This window comes from Callionymus lyra, chromosome 1, assembly GCF_982586985.1.
Source record: "Callionymus lyra chromosome 1, fCalLyr1.hap1.1, whole genome shotgun sequence".
In the NCBI taxonomy this organism is placed as follows: Eukaryota; Metazoa; Chordata; class Actinopteri; order Syngnathiformes; family Callionymidae; genus Callionymus; species Callionymus lyra.
This window is the reverse complement of record NC_141818.1, coordinates 42331933-42349864: the sequence shown is the minus strand read 5'-3', so window position 1 is coordinate 42349864 and position 17932 is coordinate 42331933. Positions and strand designations below refer to the sequence as shown.

The following is a 17932-nucleotide window of genomic DNA, read 5'->3' as shown; positions in this document are numbered from 1 at the left end:
TGTCTTAATTCATGAGGGTCAGAGAGGACCACCATTGCATTGATGCTGTATATGTCTTAACACATGTAATATCTTTGACAATAAAAACAACTTGACTTGAGTATTTCCTATGATTTCTGATGAACGTTATTATTATTGTTGTGAACAGATGTCTAGAGAAGGTCACTCGAGGTTCGATTCTTCTGGACTTTAGTTCTTCCACACAAACGTTATTTGTGATGTTTTGGTCACTTCCTCAGTTGCAGCAGGTCCGTCCAGCTCTGTGATTGGTGGAGAGCGCGGATGACGCAGGTTGGTGTCGGGGGGGAGGGCGAGGATCAGAGGAGGAAGCAGCAGCAGCAGCAGCAGCAGGAGGAAGATGATGATGATGATGATGATGATGATGGCGGCGGAGGAGTCACACCTCTGAAGGTAAAAAACTCTCCCTTTTTTTTTTCATCTTGCCACCGCGGGGCTCGCGCCTCTTGTCCGACAAATCCCGCCACGTCCGCGCGCGCTTCCCCCCCCCGCGAGCCTCGCCTCGACCCGTGTCCGCGGGAAAAATGTCGTCGCGCGACGGCGAGCTCTGGCTCTTTTGTTCGCTCTCATGGCCGCTGCTCCCGCGGAGGCTTCGCTGCGTCCCTCCGGTGACGGTGTTCGGCGCCACAGCCGTCGGTGTGTCCGGGGCGTGAGAGCAGCGCCTCCTGTGCTGTGGCTCCGCGCGGCCCTGTTGCTCTGTTTAGCTTCGACAAAAACCCCGAGAAATAAAACAGCAGCGCGTCGAGGAGAAGCGACGACAACCATCACGTCCTCCTTCCATAAACACACGGCAACGTTTCCACCGGTTAGTGAGTTTAATTCTGTCCGTTTCCGCTGTTTTTTCGGTGCTTTTGTCGACTAGCTGGCGGGCTAGTTGACGTTAGCCTGTTAGCATCATAGCATAACTGTTGCCTAGCTTTTCCCCCTCGTACGTGTCTTATTGTCAGCTCGTCTGAAAGAAAAACACGCATTTAAACAACAGTTTTGTCATTTATTCTTCCGCTTATATTCTGTTATTTATTGGAAAACATCGTAAAGAGTCGCTGGTTCAAATCTCAGGCTGGTTGACGTTTACGTCACAAACCAGGAACAACTCGAACGTTTCCCATAGAATACCGTAGTTGTGTGTTTTTGTTGTTGTCAACGCTTGTGTTTGCACACATTGTGTTGATAAAATGAACAAATCCTGCACTAACGTTCTTATAAAGCTGTCATTGACTTAACGGGGTAGTTATGGTATCGCTTCTTTTGTGGCGTCAAAGTGCTTCAGTAGTACTAGTTAGTGCTTCAGTAGTACTAGTTAGTGCTTCAGTAGTACTAGTTAGTGCGTCAGTAGTACTAGTTAGTGCGTCAGTAGTACTAGTTAGTGCTTCAGTAGTACTAGTTAGTGCGTCAGTAGTACTAGTTAGTGCGTCAGTAGTACTAGTTAGTGCTTCAGTAGTACTAGTTAGTGCTTCAGTAGTACTAGTTAGTGCTTCAGTAGTACTAGTTAGGAGGGCTTCAGAAGTACTAGTTAGGAGGGCTTCAGAAGTACTAGTTAGGAGGGCTTCAGAAGTACTAGTGAGTGCGTCAGAAGTACTAGTGAGTGCGTCAGTAGTACTAGTTGTGTGTGTGTAATGTAAAAAGAAGAATTGATTTCTATGGCACCAGTGTTGTCAGACAGGTCAACTATCATTTTCCTATGATCGATATTAAGAACGTTATAGATTTTTTTTTAAACCTGGTGAGTATGCAATAATTTCCTGTTCAAATTCGTAAAGTCAATACAGGTCAAAACGTCAATTACTCGTGTTTGACCTATTTTTACAAAGGTTGGTGTCACCGGATATAGAGGTTTCGCTCTATATGGAGGTGTTAATCATTTTCAATCAATTAATGTTAAATTCGAAAATTTGTCTCTCAGAATATGCAAAAAAACCTTCATTATATGCACAGATTGAACAAACGCGCCTTAAGTTGTCTGAGTTTTATCTATCTATCTATCTTTCTATATACATTAATGGAAACCCACAGTTGCTTTTTATTTTTATAGATTAGATCCATTTCAGTAAACATGGCTGCTCGGACAATTGTGAGTCAGATTACAAGAGACCAGATAATCTGCAGCTCCAAAAAACAACAACGTTCGAATTGATCATTTAGATTATATTTTTTAGAATCAAAGATAAATGTAGAATGAATGTTATTATATGGATTCCAATTAATGTTTTGCATTTTCTACTCGCCCTCATGTCGACTAATGTTGACCATTTTAAGAGTAATATGTTCTTTTTAGAGTTATGGACAAAAATGTTTCTTCATTTTAATGTAGCGACTTGAGCTCGGTTGTCTTCATCTTCGTCCAAAAAGATACTTAAAAACATCCAAATACCTCTGAACTGCTCGTCTGTAGCGTCACTCAAGAAAAGTTAAACAAGTCTATGTTTTATGCTCGTTTGTGGCAGACATTTAAACGATAGCAGGCCACATACACAGTAAATACTCGGGAGGTGCTAAAGGTAATATTTTGAGCTCTTCCAGTGTAGACCGTAAACTGTGCGCTCTGGAAGCGCTTGCGATATTACCCGGAGTACTTCCTGTTTATAGCGCTTGCTACTGTTTAAATGTCTTCCACAAACGAGCCTGATATATAGACTTATTTCCTTTTTTTCGTGAGGGATGTTACGGATGAACACTATGGAGATTTTTGGTTGTTTTAAAGTGTCCTTTTGGACGAAGATAAAGTTAAGCACCGAACGAACATTTTTGTCTATAACTATAAAAATTACAGATTAAATAATCCCAACCCTTATTCCACATGGCTGTGATTAGAACATGAGTGGCAATTGTTATGTATTGGAGTTTAAATCTACCAGCTGAAATATCAAATAGTAGTAGAATCATTTTATTTTTGTTAGAAATGAAAAAAAAACTGTACAAGAAATGGTATTAGAGGTAAGGTATTTGTATCAGAACCCTCGTGTCGACTAATGGTTTTGGATTATTTTCAATCCGTCTTTTTTGGATTTACAGGCGGAACACATTATCTGTGTCATACATTTGTGGTCAAAGTGTTTCATGCAAAAACGTCACATCCTGCTGTGTCAGTCTCCAAAAACATAAAATGTTACTGGAAATATTTGGCTCATCTCGTCTTCTCTCTTTCCTCTCCAGAGCATTATTTAACTTCTCACTTAGGGGTGTCGGCTTGGTCGAGGTGTGTCTGTGTAGTCCAATCCTCTGTCCCAAATACTGCTGAGTGTGCACAAGTTTAATGATTGGTGAGGCGTGATTGTCGTGACACAAAGTTATGTATTCACCATTTATAATAACTTTAAAAACTTGTCTCTACAGGTCTTATTTAACTTTGAATCAGTATCTACTAGTACTATTTCTTGGACTGCTGACGTAAAAATCTTTTATATCATCTCAACACACGAGTCAAATCTATTCTAAATTCTAAACCACCTTCCTTCTACTGTGGTTTCCGGGGTATGAGTTATCAAAGAGTTTTCGGAAGCCATTCGGTTTTTCGATGTACTAACAGGTTGTCTATGCAGTTGTCAACAAAGGAAGAATGTGATATCTAGGGCCTTTTTATAAAACACTTGATAATGTATTTTATAGCAACTGAATACTCTTAACTGGAGAAGGATATTCAAAGAACATATTTTTAAATTTCTTTCCTGTCTTTCTAAGGTTTTCTAAAATTCTGAAACGTCCTTAAACGCGATTCCTAGAAACCAGTTTCCCCATTAGAGTGATCTAGTTAACCAAGTTACCAAATATAATCTGATTCTTATTATTAGATCAAATGCAAAGATGTTTTACTGATAACACAAAAAAAACTTCAAGTTTGTGATTGCAAGTCTAGATTATAAATATCCATCTTGTACCATTTTCCATTTCACGCTCCTAACCTGAAGTAAGAGATAATGAACCGTAAACTTGTTTTAGTTGAACCTTATTGAAAACATGTTGATATTTGACATGTGCCGACATGAAATCACTTCTGGTAGATGGAGGGTATTTTGAGAGAGCGGCTTGAAGCAAACTATTTGAGATGGATCTAAATGGACTGCATTTAAAACGAGGCAAAATGTTCCTAATGGGAATGCGACCGCGAGTGCATCTTATGTGATGAATGATAAGTTGAAACATTTGGATTGGATGCTAGTGGATTTTTTTTTTTTTTTACATTGCTGCTCGAGATCATATTATTGGTTGTCGGGTTTGTCCTACGACTATTGTGATTATCACCAACTTTGGATCACATTGTGTATGTACGATACCCTGATACCTCACTCCATAGTAAGTATTCGGGCCATATCAAGTCATACAAAGTTAATTCCGTGCTCACAGTCACGGTCGATTTATTTCAGACTATTAGGTGTTCCATATTATAAGGTCCAATATCTATGAACAAGTATAATTTCATAGTGGAGTACCACATTAAATTGAGTAAAGTACGAATTTGTACATTGGATGCAACGGATTATTAGGTGCACTGTGGATTTGTAAGAAAATGGATTTGAAGTGCTCCTTACAGTCCGAAAAATCTGGTAGCTGCAGATAAATTAAATGTATTGTGGTGAATAAATGTAAACACAAGTTGATATTGAGAAACACGTTTGCCTTCTCTTGCTATGCTATATATTTTGTCAAATATAAAGTGAGCCCCTCCCGCTGTACACTTCTTTAGAAAGAAACACTTAACTTGAACTCGACAAGTATTTGGCTTCACTGAACAAAAATGTCAGAGATCTTGGAAAAAGGCGGGTTCAGATCATGTGGACACAGAAAAGAAAGTGGTGCCAGAGACAAGTTAAGTTCACTTTGTTTATTAATCCAGTAGAACCCGTCAGGCGGACCTTCTCTCGCCGCGCTGTAATAGAACCAGTCGGGCAAAGTTGAGCGACATGTGGTTAAACAATTTTTGATTTATCTGTTACCCTTTAGGAAGCCTTGGAAATTATGAGGTAATGGAAAGTGGTTGATATGAAGGGAAAAAAACTGCAAAAAGGGTCAAACATTTCATCTTTATTTAAGTATTATAACTTCATTGTTGTGTTTTTCTGATAAATGTATACAATAATCATCTCATATTAAATAGGTTGGATGTATTTCAAAATAACAATTTCCAGTGCAGAAGCCTGTACAAGTATCTCATCATATTTTATACCTAATTCTACAAGGGAATGCACAGTGGTTCCTTTTTATTTGGGCTTTTTGGGTGTGGTAGAATCAGAACTATTTTTACAATGTGAAGGCATCTCTGGGCAGAGAGTGCTCTTGTTTTCAGTGAGTATTCGATACGGGTGTGTATCTTTGTCACCCAACACATTATTGTGTTGATAAAAAGGGGTGAAGTTTTTAAAAACTTTTTTTTTCTGTGTTTTTGTTGTTCATGTTTGCAAATTGATTTAGACTTCATTTAGTTCCACGTGGAGGCGGTTGATTTAGGAATCTAGTGTACATTCCAGTTCTAGGAAGATCAAGGAGCGATAAAAGATAGACAGAAAAAAACTTGTTGTGCCTCCATTAAAGCAGTTTGTACTTGTGTATTTTATAAATAACCCTAAAAGGCCAGACTTTCCTTGTATTCAACTAGGCTGTTCTGTCTTTTCTCAATTGTAATGTTTGACTGTTTTCAAACAGACATGACTTTTAAAGGCAACGTGGGACCTCTACCCCATTAATAATGACGCGTGTTAGAAACTCTTGGTACCTCTTTTATTTACACCACGTTCTACAAAGCACTCCGTCATGTAAGGTCCACCGCTGATATGCTATTCACACAAAAGGTCATATGACCCGTTGTTTGGGGGCTCGGTGCCTTAGTGACCACTTCTAAAGATCACTCTTAGCTGTGGTAACCTTTTCACTTGGCTTTTATCCTGATCTACCCTTGACAATTTTCCATAACACAAATCTTTATAGAGCTACGCGGGTGTAACGATAACAGAACAGAGAAGCCGTGGTCACGGAAGTATCCAGATCACCCTTGTCCGGACATCTGTAAGAAAAAATATGGGTGTCTGTTGTGTGTCATTAGTGACTCGACACAAGACCGAGGTCAATGTTTGTGTAAAACTTATTACATGTGAAACCTTTTGGCCTCAACCTACCATATACCACATTTTTATGCTGGAAATAGTTAGATATTTAATTGGCATCAACTGTAGACATTGTCAGCTACTGTTTATACACAACATGGTAGTTTCTCAGGATGTTAACTTGCTCCTCAAATATTTAGAAAATATTAAATACAAGTTTGGTTGTATTTTTTCATAACGGATAAAAAATTTCGTAAGTTTTGGCATAATAAACTTGAGTTTGCTGGATTTTGTTCTTTTCACTTCTTTATTTCTACTCAGAAGGCTCCTCACAACAGCCTTGCTTAAACTGTAATGGTATTCATTGGAATGTAACTTGTGTAGTTAAGATCTAAATGATAATATGTACATTGATTATCTCATCCAAACTATTTATTCAGGTTTATTAATGTGATAAAGACTGTTTTCTTTTTCACTGCATATTTCTTGCGAAAGTTTAAGGCTTGTTCTTCTCTGAACGTCATAGAAACATGCCAGAGTTGATAATATGCACTGATAAGCTCAGAAAGAGACGAGACTCTCCTGCGCTGAAATGTTTGCACTTTGTTCTGGACTTGTATCTATAGTGCAAAACTTTATCGTGGTTGACGAAATAGCCGTCTGCTTGTTTAGGCGGGGCACAGGGTTTAGCAGCGTCAACAGCCGCTCAGCCATTCTTGTTTAGCCTGCAAATGTTTGTCATTCTGCTCCCTTCTTTCAACAAATCAATTCTTAATAGAACAAAAAACACTTCAAAATCTTCACCAACTAAGATGTGGCTGGATAAACATAAAACGTAAAGGAGTGTCAACCTCCAGAGAGCGACGAGCCAGAATGTCGAACCCGAAAAAGTCAGGAGCAGAGAATGTCCTGTCAGTCTTCGTTTTGTCTGAGTGGACAATATAATTGGTTTCGCTGTGAAAACATCAAAATGTTACTGTTATAGGTTGAAAACTGAGAAAAAAAGTACAGAAAATGAATCTTTCACCACCGATTCAAGATAAAACGGCTGGTTAAATAACATATCTCAGATCCTGACATTAACTTTTAAGTTGAAACTAGTTTTGTTAATGTACATTTCAACAGTTGTTGAAAGTTGCAGTTTCTGGATTAATGATTATTTTTTTGTTGCTAATTCTGGGGCCATTTCAAGTTATTTGATGAATGATTTTGCTCATGTTTGGATTAGTTTTTAAGTAATACGCTCCTTGTGTGTGTTTATTTTCAAGTCCAGGTTGTATAAAAGTACATCTACATTAATTGTTTATTAACTGCAATGATTTCTTATGCAGCAGAAGTGTATATTTTATATTTAATAAAAAATAATTTAGAAGAAATTTTCTTTTCATCATATGTTGTTTTTTTCTTTCCAACAGACGATCTAAAACTTAAACGGAGTTTACATCATCAAGGAACTAAATCCAAATATCCTGGAGTTTTTTGCCATTTCAAGCATGTGGTCAGTCAGTGCCACCATCCTGCTTCCTCCAAGGATTTTGGCACTTGTGGGATTTTAACAAATTATTATCATCAAGCATCGGATCATTTATATCAGAAGGTCTTAAGATAGTTATAAATGTGTGGGCCTTCCCAAGGACGCTTTCGCTCTGAGCCGCTACGGCTACCTTTGTCTCTTTTTACCTGAATACGTTTCCTCACAAGAGACTCCCATGAGTGACCCTGTAGGAAGCTGGATAACGTCGCCATGAGTAGTACTTTAGGTAAAGAAAAAGATTCAAAAGAAAAGGACCCAAAAAGTGGTCCCACAGGAAAAGAAAGGGAAAAAGAGGCCAAAGCTCTGGCAGGTTTAGTGAAAGATGGAGGCAAAGACGCCAAGACCAAAGGGAAAGATACCAAAGACGGAAAGAAGGACACCAGCAGCTCCACCCCGGGTGTTGCCTTCTCTGTTGATAATACGATAAAGAGACCGAACCCAGCTCCAGGTACTCGCAAGAAGTCCAGCAATGCTGAGGTCATTAAAGAGCTTAATAAGTGCCGCGAGGAGAACTCGATGAGACTGGACCTTTCTAAACGGTCCATCCACATACTGCCCACCTCCATCAAGGAACTAACCCAGTTGGCGGAACTCTACCTGTACAGCAACAAGCTGCAGAGCCTGCCGGCCGAGGTGGGATGCCTGTCGGGCCTGGTCACCCTGGCACTGAGCGAGAACTCCTTGAACAGCTTGCCCGAATCCCTGGACTCGCTAAAGAAACTTAAAATGCTCGACCTCAGGCACAACAAGCTGAGGGAGATTCCTGCAGTGGTCTACCGGTTGTCCTCTCTGACCACACTGTACCTTCGATTCAACCGGATCACCACGGTGGAAAAGGACATCCGGAACCTCTCCAAGCTCACCATGCTCAGCATCCGCGAGAACAAGATCAAGCAGCTTCCTGCAGAGATCGGTATGCTTTGAGTCAGCGATGTGTTTCCATGATTCATCGAAATGATGAAGAACGTTGCTTAATTTCCAAAACATCTTGTGTCTGCAGGGGAACTTTGCAGCCTCATCACTCTGGACGTGGCTCATAATCAGTTGGAACACCTACCGAAGGAGATTGGGAATTGCACACAGATTACAAACCTTGATTTGCAGCACAATGAGCTCTTGGACCTCCCAGAGACTATAGGTACGTCTACACCATGTCCCCTACAAATGGTGATTTCTCATACACGTCCTCCATCGTTTTAGGCAACCTCGCCAGCATAAACCGCCTCGGCCTGAGGTATAACAGATTGTCAGCCATCCCCAGATCGTTAGCCAAATGTCGCGACTTGGAAGAGCTCAATCTGGAAAACAACAACATCTCGGTGTTGCCGGAGGTGAGTAGACAATTGAGTCCTTCACACATCTGCCGATAAATGAATCCATTTTCTCGTGGCGCCGCACCAGGGTCTCCTCTCCAGTTTGGTCAACCTCACCAGTTTGACGTTGGCGCGGAACTGCTTCCAGTCGTACCCTGTAGGAGGACCGTCCCAGTTCTCCACCATCTACTCCCTCAATATGGAGCACAATAGAATCAACAAGATCCCCTTTGGGATCTTCTCTCGGGTCAAAGTGTTGAGCAAGCTTAACATGAAGGTAAGAGTCACACAGTCTGTATTTAAGAAACGAGAATAACCTACACTTGCAGGCACATTACCAATGGTATTAATTGTACGTTCATCTTAACTTTATCCTCAACTTTCTGATGCGTTGGATTAATATTGTTTCAAATAGTTTATTTTACTACCCTTCAGTCACCCTTGATCAGATTAGCAAGAATAATGGCTACTCATGCTCATGTCATTGGTCGGTATCAGAAGAGGTTTGTCCGTCATTATTTTTAGGTCTGCTTTTGTAATTGAGGTATAACTGGTAGTTACGTTTTTGATAAGGTTGCTCTTTATTTTTTCAATGCTCCGTCTGTAACTGGCTTCACTACTGTTTTTTTTCCTTGTTTCAAAATCAAAGTAGATGAATGTTCATGTTGATGTGGTGACCTATGAAGAGGTCAGTGGATAAAAAGTTCAACTTAAGTTTGTTTCTTGGTCTCTATTGTATCATCTGTGTGTGTGTGTGTGTACAAAACACACTTGACAACTCAAGTATTGACATAAAAAAATTATCTTAAGCTCCGCCCACTGAAAACACTTTGTTGTTCTGGAGATTAAATCTTCTTGACCATAACCACACCCACGCTGCTGTGATTGGTCACACGTGGAGGTTTGTCACCCCGTGTCATCAATCCCGGGAGTTTCCACCTCCACAGGATTCGTTGTATAAACAAAGCGGGCGTGATTACAGCTGGAGGAGGAGTGAAGCCATTATTACGTCATAATGGACTCTCGTAACCTCTCGATCGTCCAGATTTCAAAGTAACTTAAAGTAATAAGTGTAAAACATGGTCATGATGAGGAACTTACTGCATCTTGGAGCGAAAGAACATTTACTACATGTTGGGAGAGTCGCAGTTTGATAGTTGACCTTCAGGAATTGAAGCGTTGAACTGATATGATAAATACTTTGAGCCTCCAAGAATTAAAAGACAGTATCACTTTGTTACAGACAGTTTGGTAAGTATACATTTTGTTCTGTCTGCGACCTCGTTTGACACTCCTGGTCTAGGTTAGAAACTAGTAGTGAAGCCGAAACATGTACTTGTAGAACTGGGGTTACATACATTTGACTTCTATTCATCACAGTGTGGTCCATTTGATTGCTCAAGTGTCAACACCAAGTCAAGGCTCGGGCGTGTCGTTTCTCTCCTCAGGACAACCAGTTGACATCTCTGCCACTAGACTTCGGGACGTGGACTAGTATGGTGGAGCTCAATCTGGCCACCAATCAGCTTACGAAGATCCCGGAGGACGTGTGTGGTCTAGTATCACTGGAGGTAAACTAGCAGCCCTAAATCATCGCTCTTCAGTTCTTCAGTAATCTTCATTTGATCCGATCTATCCAACCCACAGACCTAATGCAACACACTGATTGTATTTTCGTGTCAGATTATATAGAAACGTTTCTCAGAACATACACATAACTTTAGTCAAGTCTTTGTTCTGCAGAATCTTGTCTAGAAAAAGTGATGTCCGGATGTCACATTTTATAACGACTCCTTCCTCTGATGTATTTTATAAAACCATGTTTCAAAAGGTAATATAAACTGTGAAAAACTTTGTTGCATCATGACGTAGTGTGTGTATTGCATTAGCAGTGTGCGTTGTCAAGAATCTGTTGATATGATACTTGTCGCGTTACAGGTTCAACAATACGATACATTACAAAAAATTACATCTAATAGTCATTAGTGCTGTGGAATGGCACCATTTCATGATATATAGTGATACTGTAGGAACAAGTATATATGTGTTGTACTGTCGAGTACTTGACTCTGGTGTTGTAGAATTTAAAGACCACATGACTCTTGACGAAGTCTTAACTGCTTTCATTTGTTTTCAAACCAAAATATGTCCAAACATCAGCTTTTAAAGCTGCTGGACTCACTGTATCCTCTCGTCCTCAGTCATCATTCTTCCTTTAGCTGTGGAGGATGTAATGAATGCTGCCATCTAGACGCCGGAAGTTTGAATGCAACAAAAAATGAACAAACATGAATATTTGCATGTTAATTGTAAATATAAAGTACACATTGTTATCAAAAATTAATACAGTATCAAACGAAAAAAAATGCTGTATCGATATTTTTTAACACCGAGGAGGTGAAGCATCTTCCAATGGTCTGACAGCTGGACTGTCAATCATCTAACCCTCTTTTCATCTTCGCAGGTGTTAATATTGTCCAATAATCTTCTCAAGAAGTTACCACACGGTATTGGAAACTTAAGAAAGCTGCGGGAGCTGGACTTGGAGGAGAACAAGTTGGAATGTCTACCAAATGAAATCGCGTATCTAAAAGATCTGCAGGTGAGTTTTAGGTCGACCAGTTGTTTGGACACGTGTTTGACGTCGTCTTATCGCCGCCATCAGAAACTGGTGTTGACGAATAATCAGCTGACGACGTTACCCAGAGGCATCGGCCATCTTACCAACCTGACTCACCTGGGTTTGGGAGAGAACCTGCTCCAGCAACTCCCCGAGGAAATTGGTACGTCCTGGTTTGACAAGATAAACACTATTAGATTGTACATTAACCATCAAATCCATTAAGATTTGACTGTTGACACTTTTTGTGTTGTGTTGTGATGTTTTACATCTGGACTCTTAGCTGATGCTTCGCCAGCGCAGAGAAAAAGCCTTCTGTTGTCCCGACCTCGGATCCAACACGGCTTTAAGTGCTTAATAGATTTTCGTAGGTCGTTCATGTAGCCATTCAGGTTATTTTTCTGACCGTGGCTGTGGTCAGATGACCCGGCCTGAGCCCAATATGCCATTTAAAGTCACGAGGCTCTGGTTAGGAGGGACAAACATTTCAGAAATTTGACCTGAATAGATGCGTTTAGAACCTTCCTGAGGTTGACTTGTTTATTTTGGTGAACTTTAATGTGGATATTTCTCCCTGGAGTTGGGTCTAAGAAGTCCTGAAGTAGCATCAGTGCACATAGAAGAGTAATGATTGATCTTGAAGACTTGACTCCACCATGTTGTTGTCGAAGCCGATGTCTTGTCAAGAGCTTCAGATATTTGTCAGGAAATGGTGTTAGCTGCTCCATTAGCATTTAGCTTCTCTAACAAGTCGTCCTTTTTGCCTCTTTTGTCTCGCTTCCCTTTTGCCTTTCATGTCCAACATGTTGTCTTTCATCTCCACACTGAAGTGAACCAGGACCATGTACTCGGTCTGAGTTAAATTCAGAACTGACTTTCAAAATCAATGGATTTGCTAACGTGTACTTCATGTTGATATTGTGTGAAGAATTACATGGCAATGGCAATGGCACTATTTCATGATATATAGTGATACTGTAGTAACAAGTATATATGTGTAGTATTGTCCAGTACTTGACTCTGGTGTTGTGATAGTGTAGTAACAAATATATATGTGTAGTATTGTCGAGTACTTGACTCTGGTGTTGTGATAGTGTAGTAACAAGGATATATGTGTAGTATTGTCCAGTACTTGACTCTGGTGTTGTGATAGTGTAGTAACAAGGATATATGTGTAGTATTGTTCAGTACTTGACTCTGGTGTTGTGATAGTGTAGTAACAAGGATATATGTGTAGTATTGTCCAGTACTTTACTCTGGTGTTGTAGTATTTACAGACCACATGACTCTTGACGAAGTCGTAACTGCTTTCATTTGTTTTCAAACCAAAATATGTCCAAATATCAGCTTTCAAAGTTGCTGGAGTCACTGTAACCTTTCGTCCTCAGTCATTGCCAGTCATTATTTCTTCAGCTACGAAGGATGTAATGACTGCTGCCATCTAGTGGATGTTGAAGTCTAATCGCAACACTAACATGAATATTTGCATGTTACTTGTGAATATAAAATCAAACTGTATCCTCTCGTCCTCATTAATTTCCAGATTTCATTGTTCCTTTAGCTGCAGAGAACGTGATGAGTTAATTTAATGATTAATGGTCTTTGAGTTTTGTTACAACTTAAATATGAACACTTAATATTTGCATCTTAATAGTAAATACATTATTTTATTTTACACACACGGTGTTTAAATGTAAAGCGTGAAATAACTGCTTAAAATATATGATTTAAAACGCAAAATAAATCGATACTGGGCTGTTGAATATCGATATTGTATTGTGAAGAAAGATTGTAATATAAAAGTTATATTATTTGCTGTTAACAAAGGAGTAGCTAACATTATTTTCCTCAATATGAATTCTGACAGAAATGAGAGAAGGCCAATATTCTGGACTAAGAAAAATAAAATACACTCGCTGTCAGGCAGAGAGAGAAACCATCCTGCTGCTCCTCACATGAGTAAAACAAATGTCTTCTCTAACACCGAGTCTTGTTGTGTCGTCAGGCACACTGGAGAACCTGGAGGAGTTGTACCTCAACGACAACCCCAACCTGCACAGCCTGCCCTTCGAGTTGGCGCTCTGCAGCAAGCTGTCAATCATGAGCATCGAGAACTGTCCTCTCAGCCACCTGCCGCCCCAGATCGTGGCCGGCGGCCCCTCCTTCATCATCCAGTTCCTCAAGATGCAGGGACCGTACCGTGCCATGGTCTGAGCCCAGAGCTCGTCCCGGTCTTGACTCTCCGGCTCCCGCGGCGCCCTGTCGCCTGTGTGTGTGTGTGTGTGTGTGTGTGTGTGTGTGTGTGTGTGGGTGTCATCACACGCTCTGGAAAGGAGTCGGGTGCAGAGAAGGGGTTCAGAAACAGGACTTCCCGTCGTGAGCTTACGACTCTGGGGTCGTAACGCCGGGTCATTCCCCGGACGACTCCTGCTTCTGCTTCCATTCATCAAAGGAAATACTTTCATCTATTTGCCAAAATGGAAGATCTTCGGCTCCGAGTGTGGAAGTGTGGCAGGTGTGTAAGTCACTCTCATTGCCAACATGTTGTCACGACACGCGTCTACTGTGAGGGAGGAAACGGTTATATGCAAAAACCAACAAAAAAAAAACTCCATATTTACTGCGTCTGCCATAACTGTTGCTCGAGAACAAAGATCTGAGGCTTGTTCGTCGTTTAAGTATTTTTTAAAGCTTTCTTTTAAACTGTGCCTACGAGCGATGGTTCCTGAACACAACCCCGGCCGGCGACGGCGAGATGGAAAAGATTATTTTTAAACGTGTGGCAGCAGCAGCGGCTTCGTCTCCCTCGGTTGCTTTTGTGACGTGTCTGAAGCAGAAAGATGTTTTTTTTTCTTGAGTCTCATCGCTCGGTGACATCGTCGGTGTCGGTCGTCATATCCACACTTTCACATCCGAACTCTTCAGCTGCTTCTCTGAACGCTCCTGTTGTCCCACACTGTCCCGGCAACGATGCTGCTGCTGTTATGCACTTTTTTTCTTTTTAAACGATCGGCATTCTCCGCGCTCAAGAGAGACGGTTCATCCTCGCCGGGGTCCGAGTGGGTTTGTTTTTGATAAAGAAGTATTTTATCTGCTCAACAAATGTACATTTGTATCGATGGATTATCAGCCGAGGAACTTCCTTGTCCACTCTTGTCAAAGGGTTTGTGAGATATTTTTGAAGATTCTCATATCTTTTTTTTTTTTTTTTTTTTCATCACCAGTGACTTGTTCGGATCAGAATTGTTTATCGTGAATCATTGAATGTTCTTTCCAGATGATGAAACGTGTGTTCACTTAGTATTATTTCAGTGATTGTACATTAAAATACCGACAAAAGTTAAATAAGCAAAACTTTATTTTTTTCTCATCCTTCCTGGTCAGAGCGGTTCTGGTCAAGAGTCCACGCCTCACCAGCAGGTGGCGACTCTTCTCTGGACTCGTCTGAACTCGAAATATTAAAAAAAAATGTTGGATCCGACTTTTGCGCGGATCGAATCTTCTGGACATTAAAGTTGAGTCACTCGGAAAACATTGTAAAAAGGGCTTTTCTCTGTTCCCGCTAAACGACACGTCGGAGGCATTCCTGCTTTTCTACCAAACATTTGGATTTTTTTGTGTATCTTTGTGTTGTAAAAAAAAAAAAAAGCCTTCAAAAGGACTCAAAAGATGTGCATTAGGTTTGCAGCGCGGCGGCTGCGACCCGTTTTTACATTCACGCCATTTCTTGTCCTCACGTGCTAGTTTTTGAAGTGCAGAAGAACCCCCCCCGACCCCCCTCCCCAGATTAGTTTTACGACGTTAAAAAAACGTTTTGATTTATAGTCTCTTCCCGACACCGACTCAAACCTGGTGGTTTTGAACATCATCCGTCCCTGCGGTTCATCTTGGTGATTATGTACGTCACACTGACGTCACACACCCACCAACTGCGGTTTGGTGACCCCTTGTGTTTGTGCCTGGTAATTGTAAGCGTCATTAATTGACGGGATGTTTGCTCGATCTCTGGCCGGATGTTGTCGGTTGTGGTCGAGGTCGTCATGTGGAGACGCCTGTGTGTGTGTGTGTGTGTGTGTGTGTGTGTGTGTGTGTGTGTGTGTGTGTGTGTGTGTGTGTGTGTGTGTGTGTGTGTGTGTGTGTGTGTGTGTGTGTGTGTGTGTGTGTGTGTGTGTGTGTGTGTGTGTGTGTGTGTGTGTGTGTGTGTGTGTGTGTGTGTGTGTGTGTGTGTGTGTGTGTGTGTGTGTGTGTGTGTGTGTGTGTGTGTGTGTGTGTGTGTGTGTGTGTGTGTGTGTGTGTGTGTGTGTGTGTGTGTGTGTGTGTGTGTGTGTGTGTGTGTGTGTGTGTGTGTGTGTGTGTGTGTGTGTGTGCGCGTGTGCGTGTGCGCGTGTGCGTGTGCGTGTGTGTGACACACAAGTTAATACACGATCAAAGGGGCTCCATCCTGCAGCGCCTTTGAAAAATCTAGATAAATATGATGCAATAAGAACACAAATTATTGTCTATGAATTTGTGACGTCACTGAGAAAAAAAACAACTGCTAAAATGAATCCTGGCATTAAATTCCCCTCGGCTTACAACTACAGACTTATTTTGAAACTGATGTTTACGAAGAAACTGGAATGAGCCAATTTTTCAAATCACATCGAAACATATTAATGTCATTTAAGTGCAAATAAACATGAAACCAAACATAAAAATCGAACACAAGACTTCAAAGTTAAACTAATGTATTGGCCTGTATATGATACATGTGTTGCATTGACTCCAGCAGGTTCTAATATCGTTAAATAACTGATGAAAAAAGCAGGATGAAGCTCCTTTAAACCTAATAAATGTGTTCGATTCACTTGATTTTGGATAACACACAAGTCTAAGCCCATAGTTCTCGATCCGCTTGAACCAATCCCTTGTATCGTGATGTTTTGTTAGAGGAACGAGCCAGAAGATGGCGCTCAAATATCAAAAATGATCTCTGGAACGGTTTCCTGCTGTGGATCCACTTGTAGTTCCTTATAAAAATCCTCGAGGGTCGCGTCGCCCACTTGACTGCCTTACGTACGCCAAGCAAAACCTTTAGACCACCGTGATTAACACCTTTTCCTTCCATGCTCACTTCGGGGGGAGGAATGTCGGGGGTCATTGTGTTGGATCTAATGCGGACATGACTACCTCGAGTCTTCATTTCTGACCACAGTGACCGACGTCCAGTCCGAGGCACCAGTTCACCCATCAACGAGCGGACGGCAGGAGACCCGCACTTCTTCTTTTGGAAACATATGCCTTTTTATCAAAAGTATTATTTGGCAAATGTACCGCGGGACAGACGCAGAGAATCTTCTGCTTCGTTGTAAATACTTAATCAATGCCGCCCCATTGTAAGTCGTGTGGAGACTAGTTCCGAGTGCTACTTTGCAAATGGGTGAAAGTGACCAGGTTTGATGTTCTGTATGTACATACATCTTTTTAACTGTAATAAATGATCAATATTTACAAATTTTACCCTGAGTCATGTCATAAATGTTCACTGAGAGCAGAATACCTTGAAATAAAGATTATATATATTTATTCACACGTGCAGGAATGGAGTAAAGAAATGGAGACGGCAGCGTAAAAACCTTTAGGTTGTTTATAAATACAATGTGTTTTACTTTTCCACAATATTTAAAATTCTTCATTCTATAAAAAGCCTCAAATATGCCTCTCGGAGCCACCATTTTGACTTTTCACTGACATTGGACCCGTCCACAGAAGATTTAAAGATCTTCATTTTGGCTGTCAATCATTACAGGGGCCTGAAACTTCTCTAAAGATCTAAACTCATTTTCACTTTTGTGTTAAGTACTTCAAAAGCCCACAAGCCTTGAGTTTAACATGCATTTGTCAAACATTGTCATAACTTAATGAAATAACTGAAGTGTTGATGAGAGTTGGTGTGAACACATTTATATTTGTGAGAACACGAAAAGATATACATGGAAGAAAACCATTATTTGACCATTATTTACTTACCATTAATAATTTATTTTGTATATAGTAGCACTGATTTCCAAGTCACTTATATCATTATATTGTATTTATTTTTGTTGTATTTATTTCATTTATACTATTTTGATTATGTTTTAATAATACTGGCAATTTAAAGTTTTCTGGTTCTGATTAAAACTGTGTCAAAAAATTGGACAATTCTTAATAAAAAAAACAAACATGTTTTACTTATTCAAGCATCACCTGCTATACTTGTTGTAATTATTTAATTAATTAGTAAAGGAAAAACATGATTTTTTGTTCTTCTTAAATATACCAGTTTAGCAAATATATACTTTACATTTCCATCATTTTATCCATCTATGAATAACATATTGTTGGTTATATTGAATTAAATCAGTAAATGATCCCTATTTACAGGGTTAAC

General features: G+C 40.3%; 1 protein-coding gene across 2 annotated transcripts; it reads left to right on the top strand.

The window, feature by feature from the left end:
- Positions 1-301: 301 nt before the first annotated feature.
- Positions 302-15690, top strand: shoc2 (SHOC2 leucine rich repeat scaffold protein). Of its 2 annotated transcripts, none has more exons than XM_087808320.1 (9): positions 302-411; positions 7469-8500; positions 8588-8725; positions 8788-8918; positions 8989-9177; positions 10349-10471; positions 11365-11502; positions 11566-11683; positions 13526-15690. In XM_087808320.1, exons 2-9 carry the CDS (start codon positions 7798-7800, stop codon positions 13732-13734), a joined length of 1749 nt encoding a protein of 582 aa, XP_087664446.1. In that variant the 5' UTR covers positions 302-411; positions 7469-7797; the 3' UTR covers positions 13735-15690. The 2 variants fall into 2 exon arrangements, with proteins under 2 accessions (XP_087664446.1, XP_087664447.1); XM_087808321.1 differs by lacking the exon at positions 302-411 and adding an exon at positions 633-823.
- The last annotated feature ends 2242 nt before the right edge of the window (positions 15691-17932 follow it).

Bases quoted from the DNA above. Each gene is read 5' to 3' on its own strand.
- shoc2 (XM_087808320.1), top strand. From the start codon at position 7,798: ATGAGTAGTACTTTAGGTAAAGAAAAAGATTCAAAAGAAAAGGACCCA. The intron at 9,178-10,348 runs GTAAGAGTCACA...TTCTCTCCTCAG, and splicing joins TGAGCAAGCTTAACATGAAG to GACAACCAGTTGACATCTCT. The intron at 11,684-13,525 runs GTACGTCCTGGT...TTGTGTCGTCAG, and splicing joins GCAACTCCCCGAGGAAATTG to GCACACTGGAGAACCTGGAG.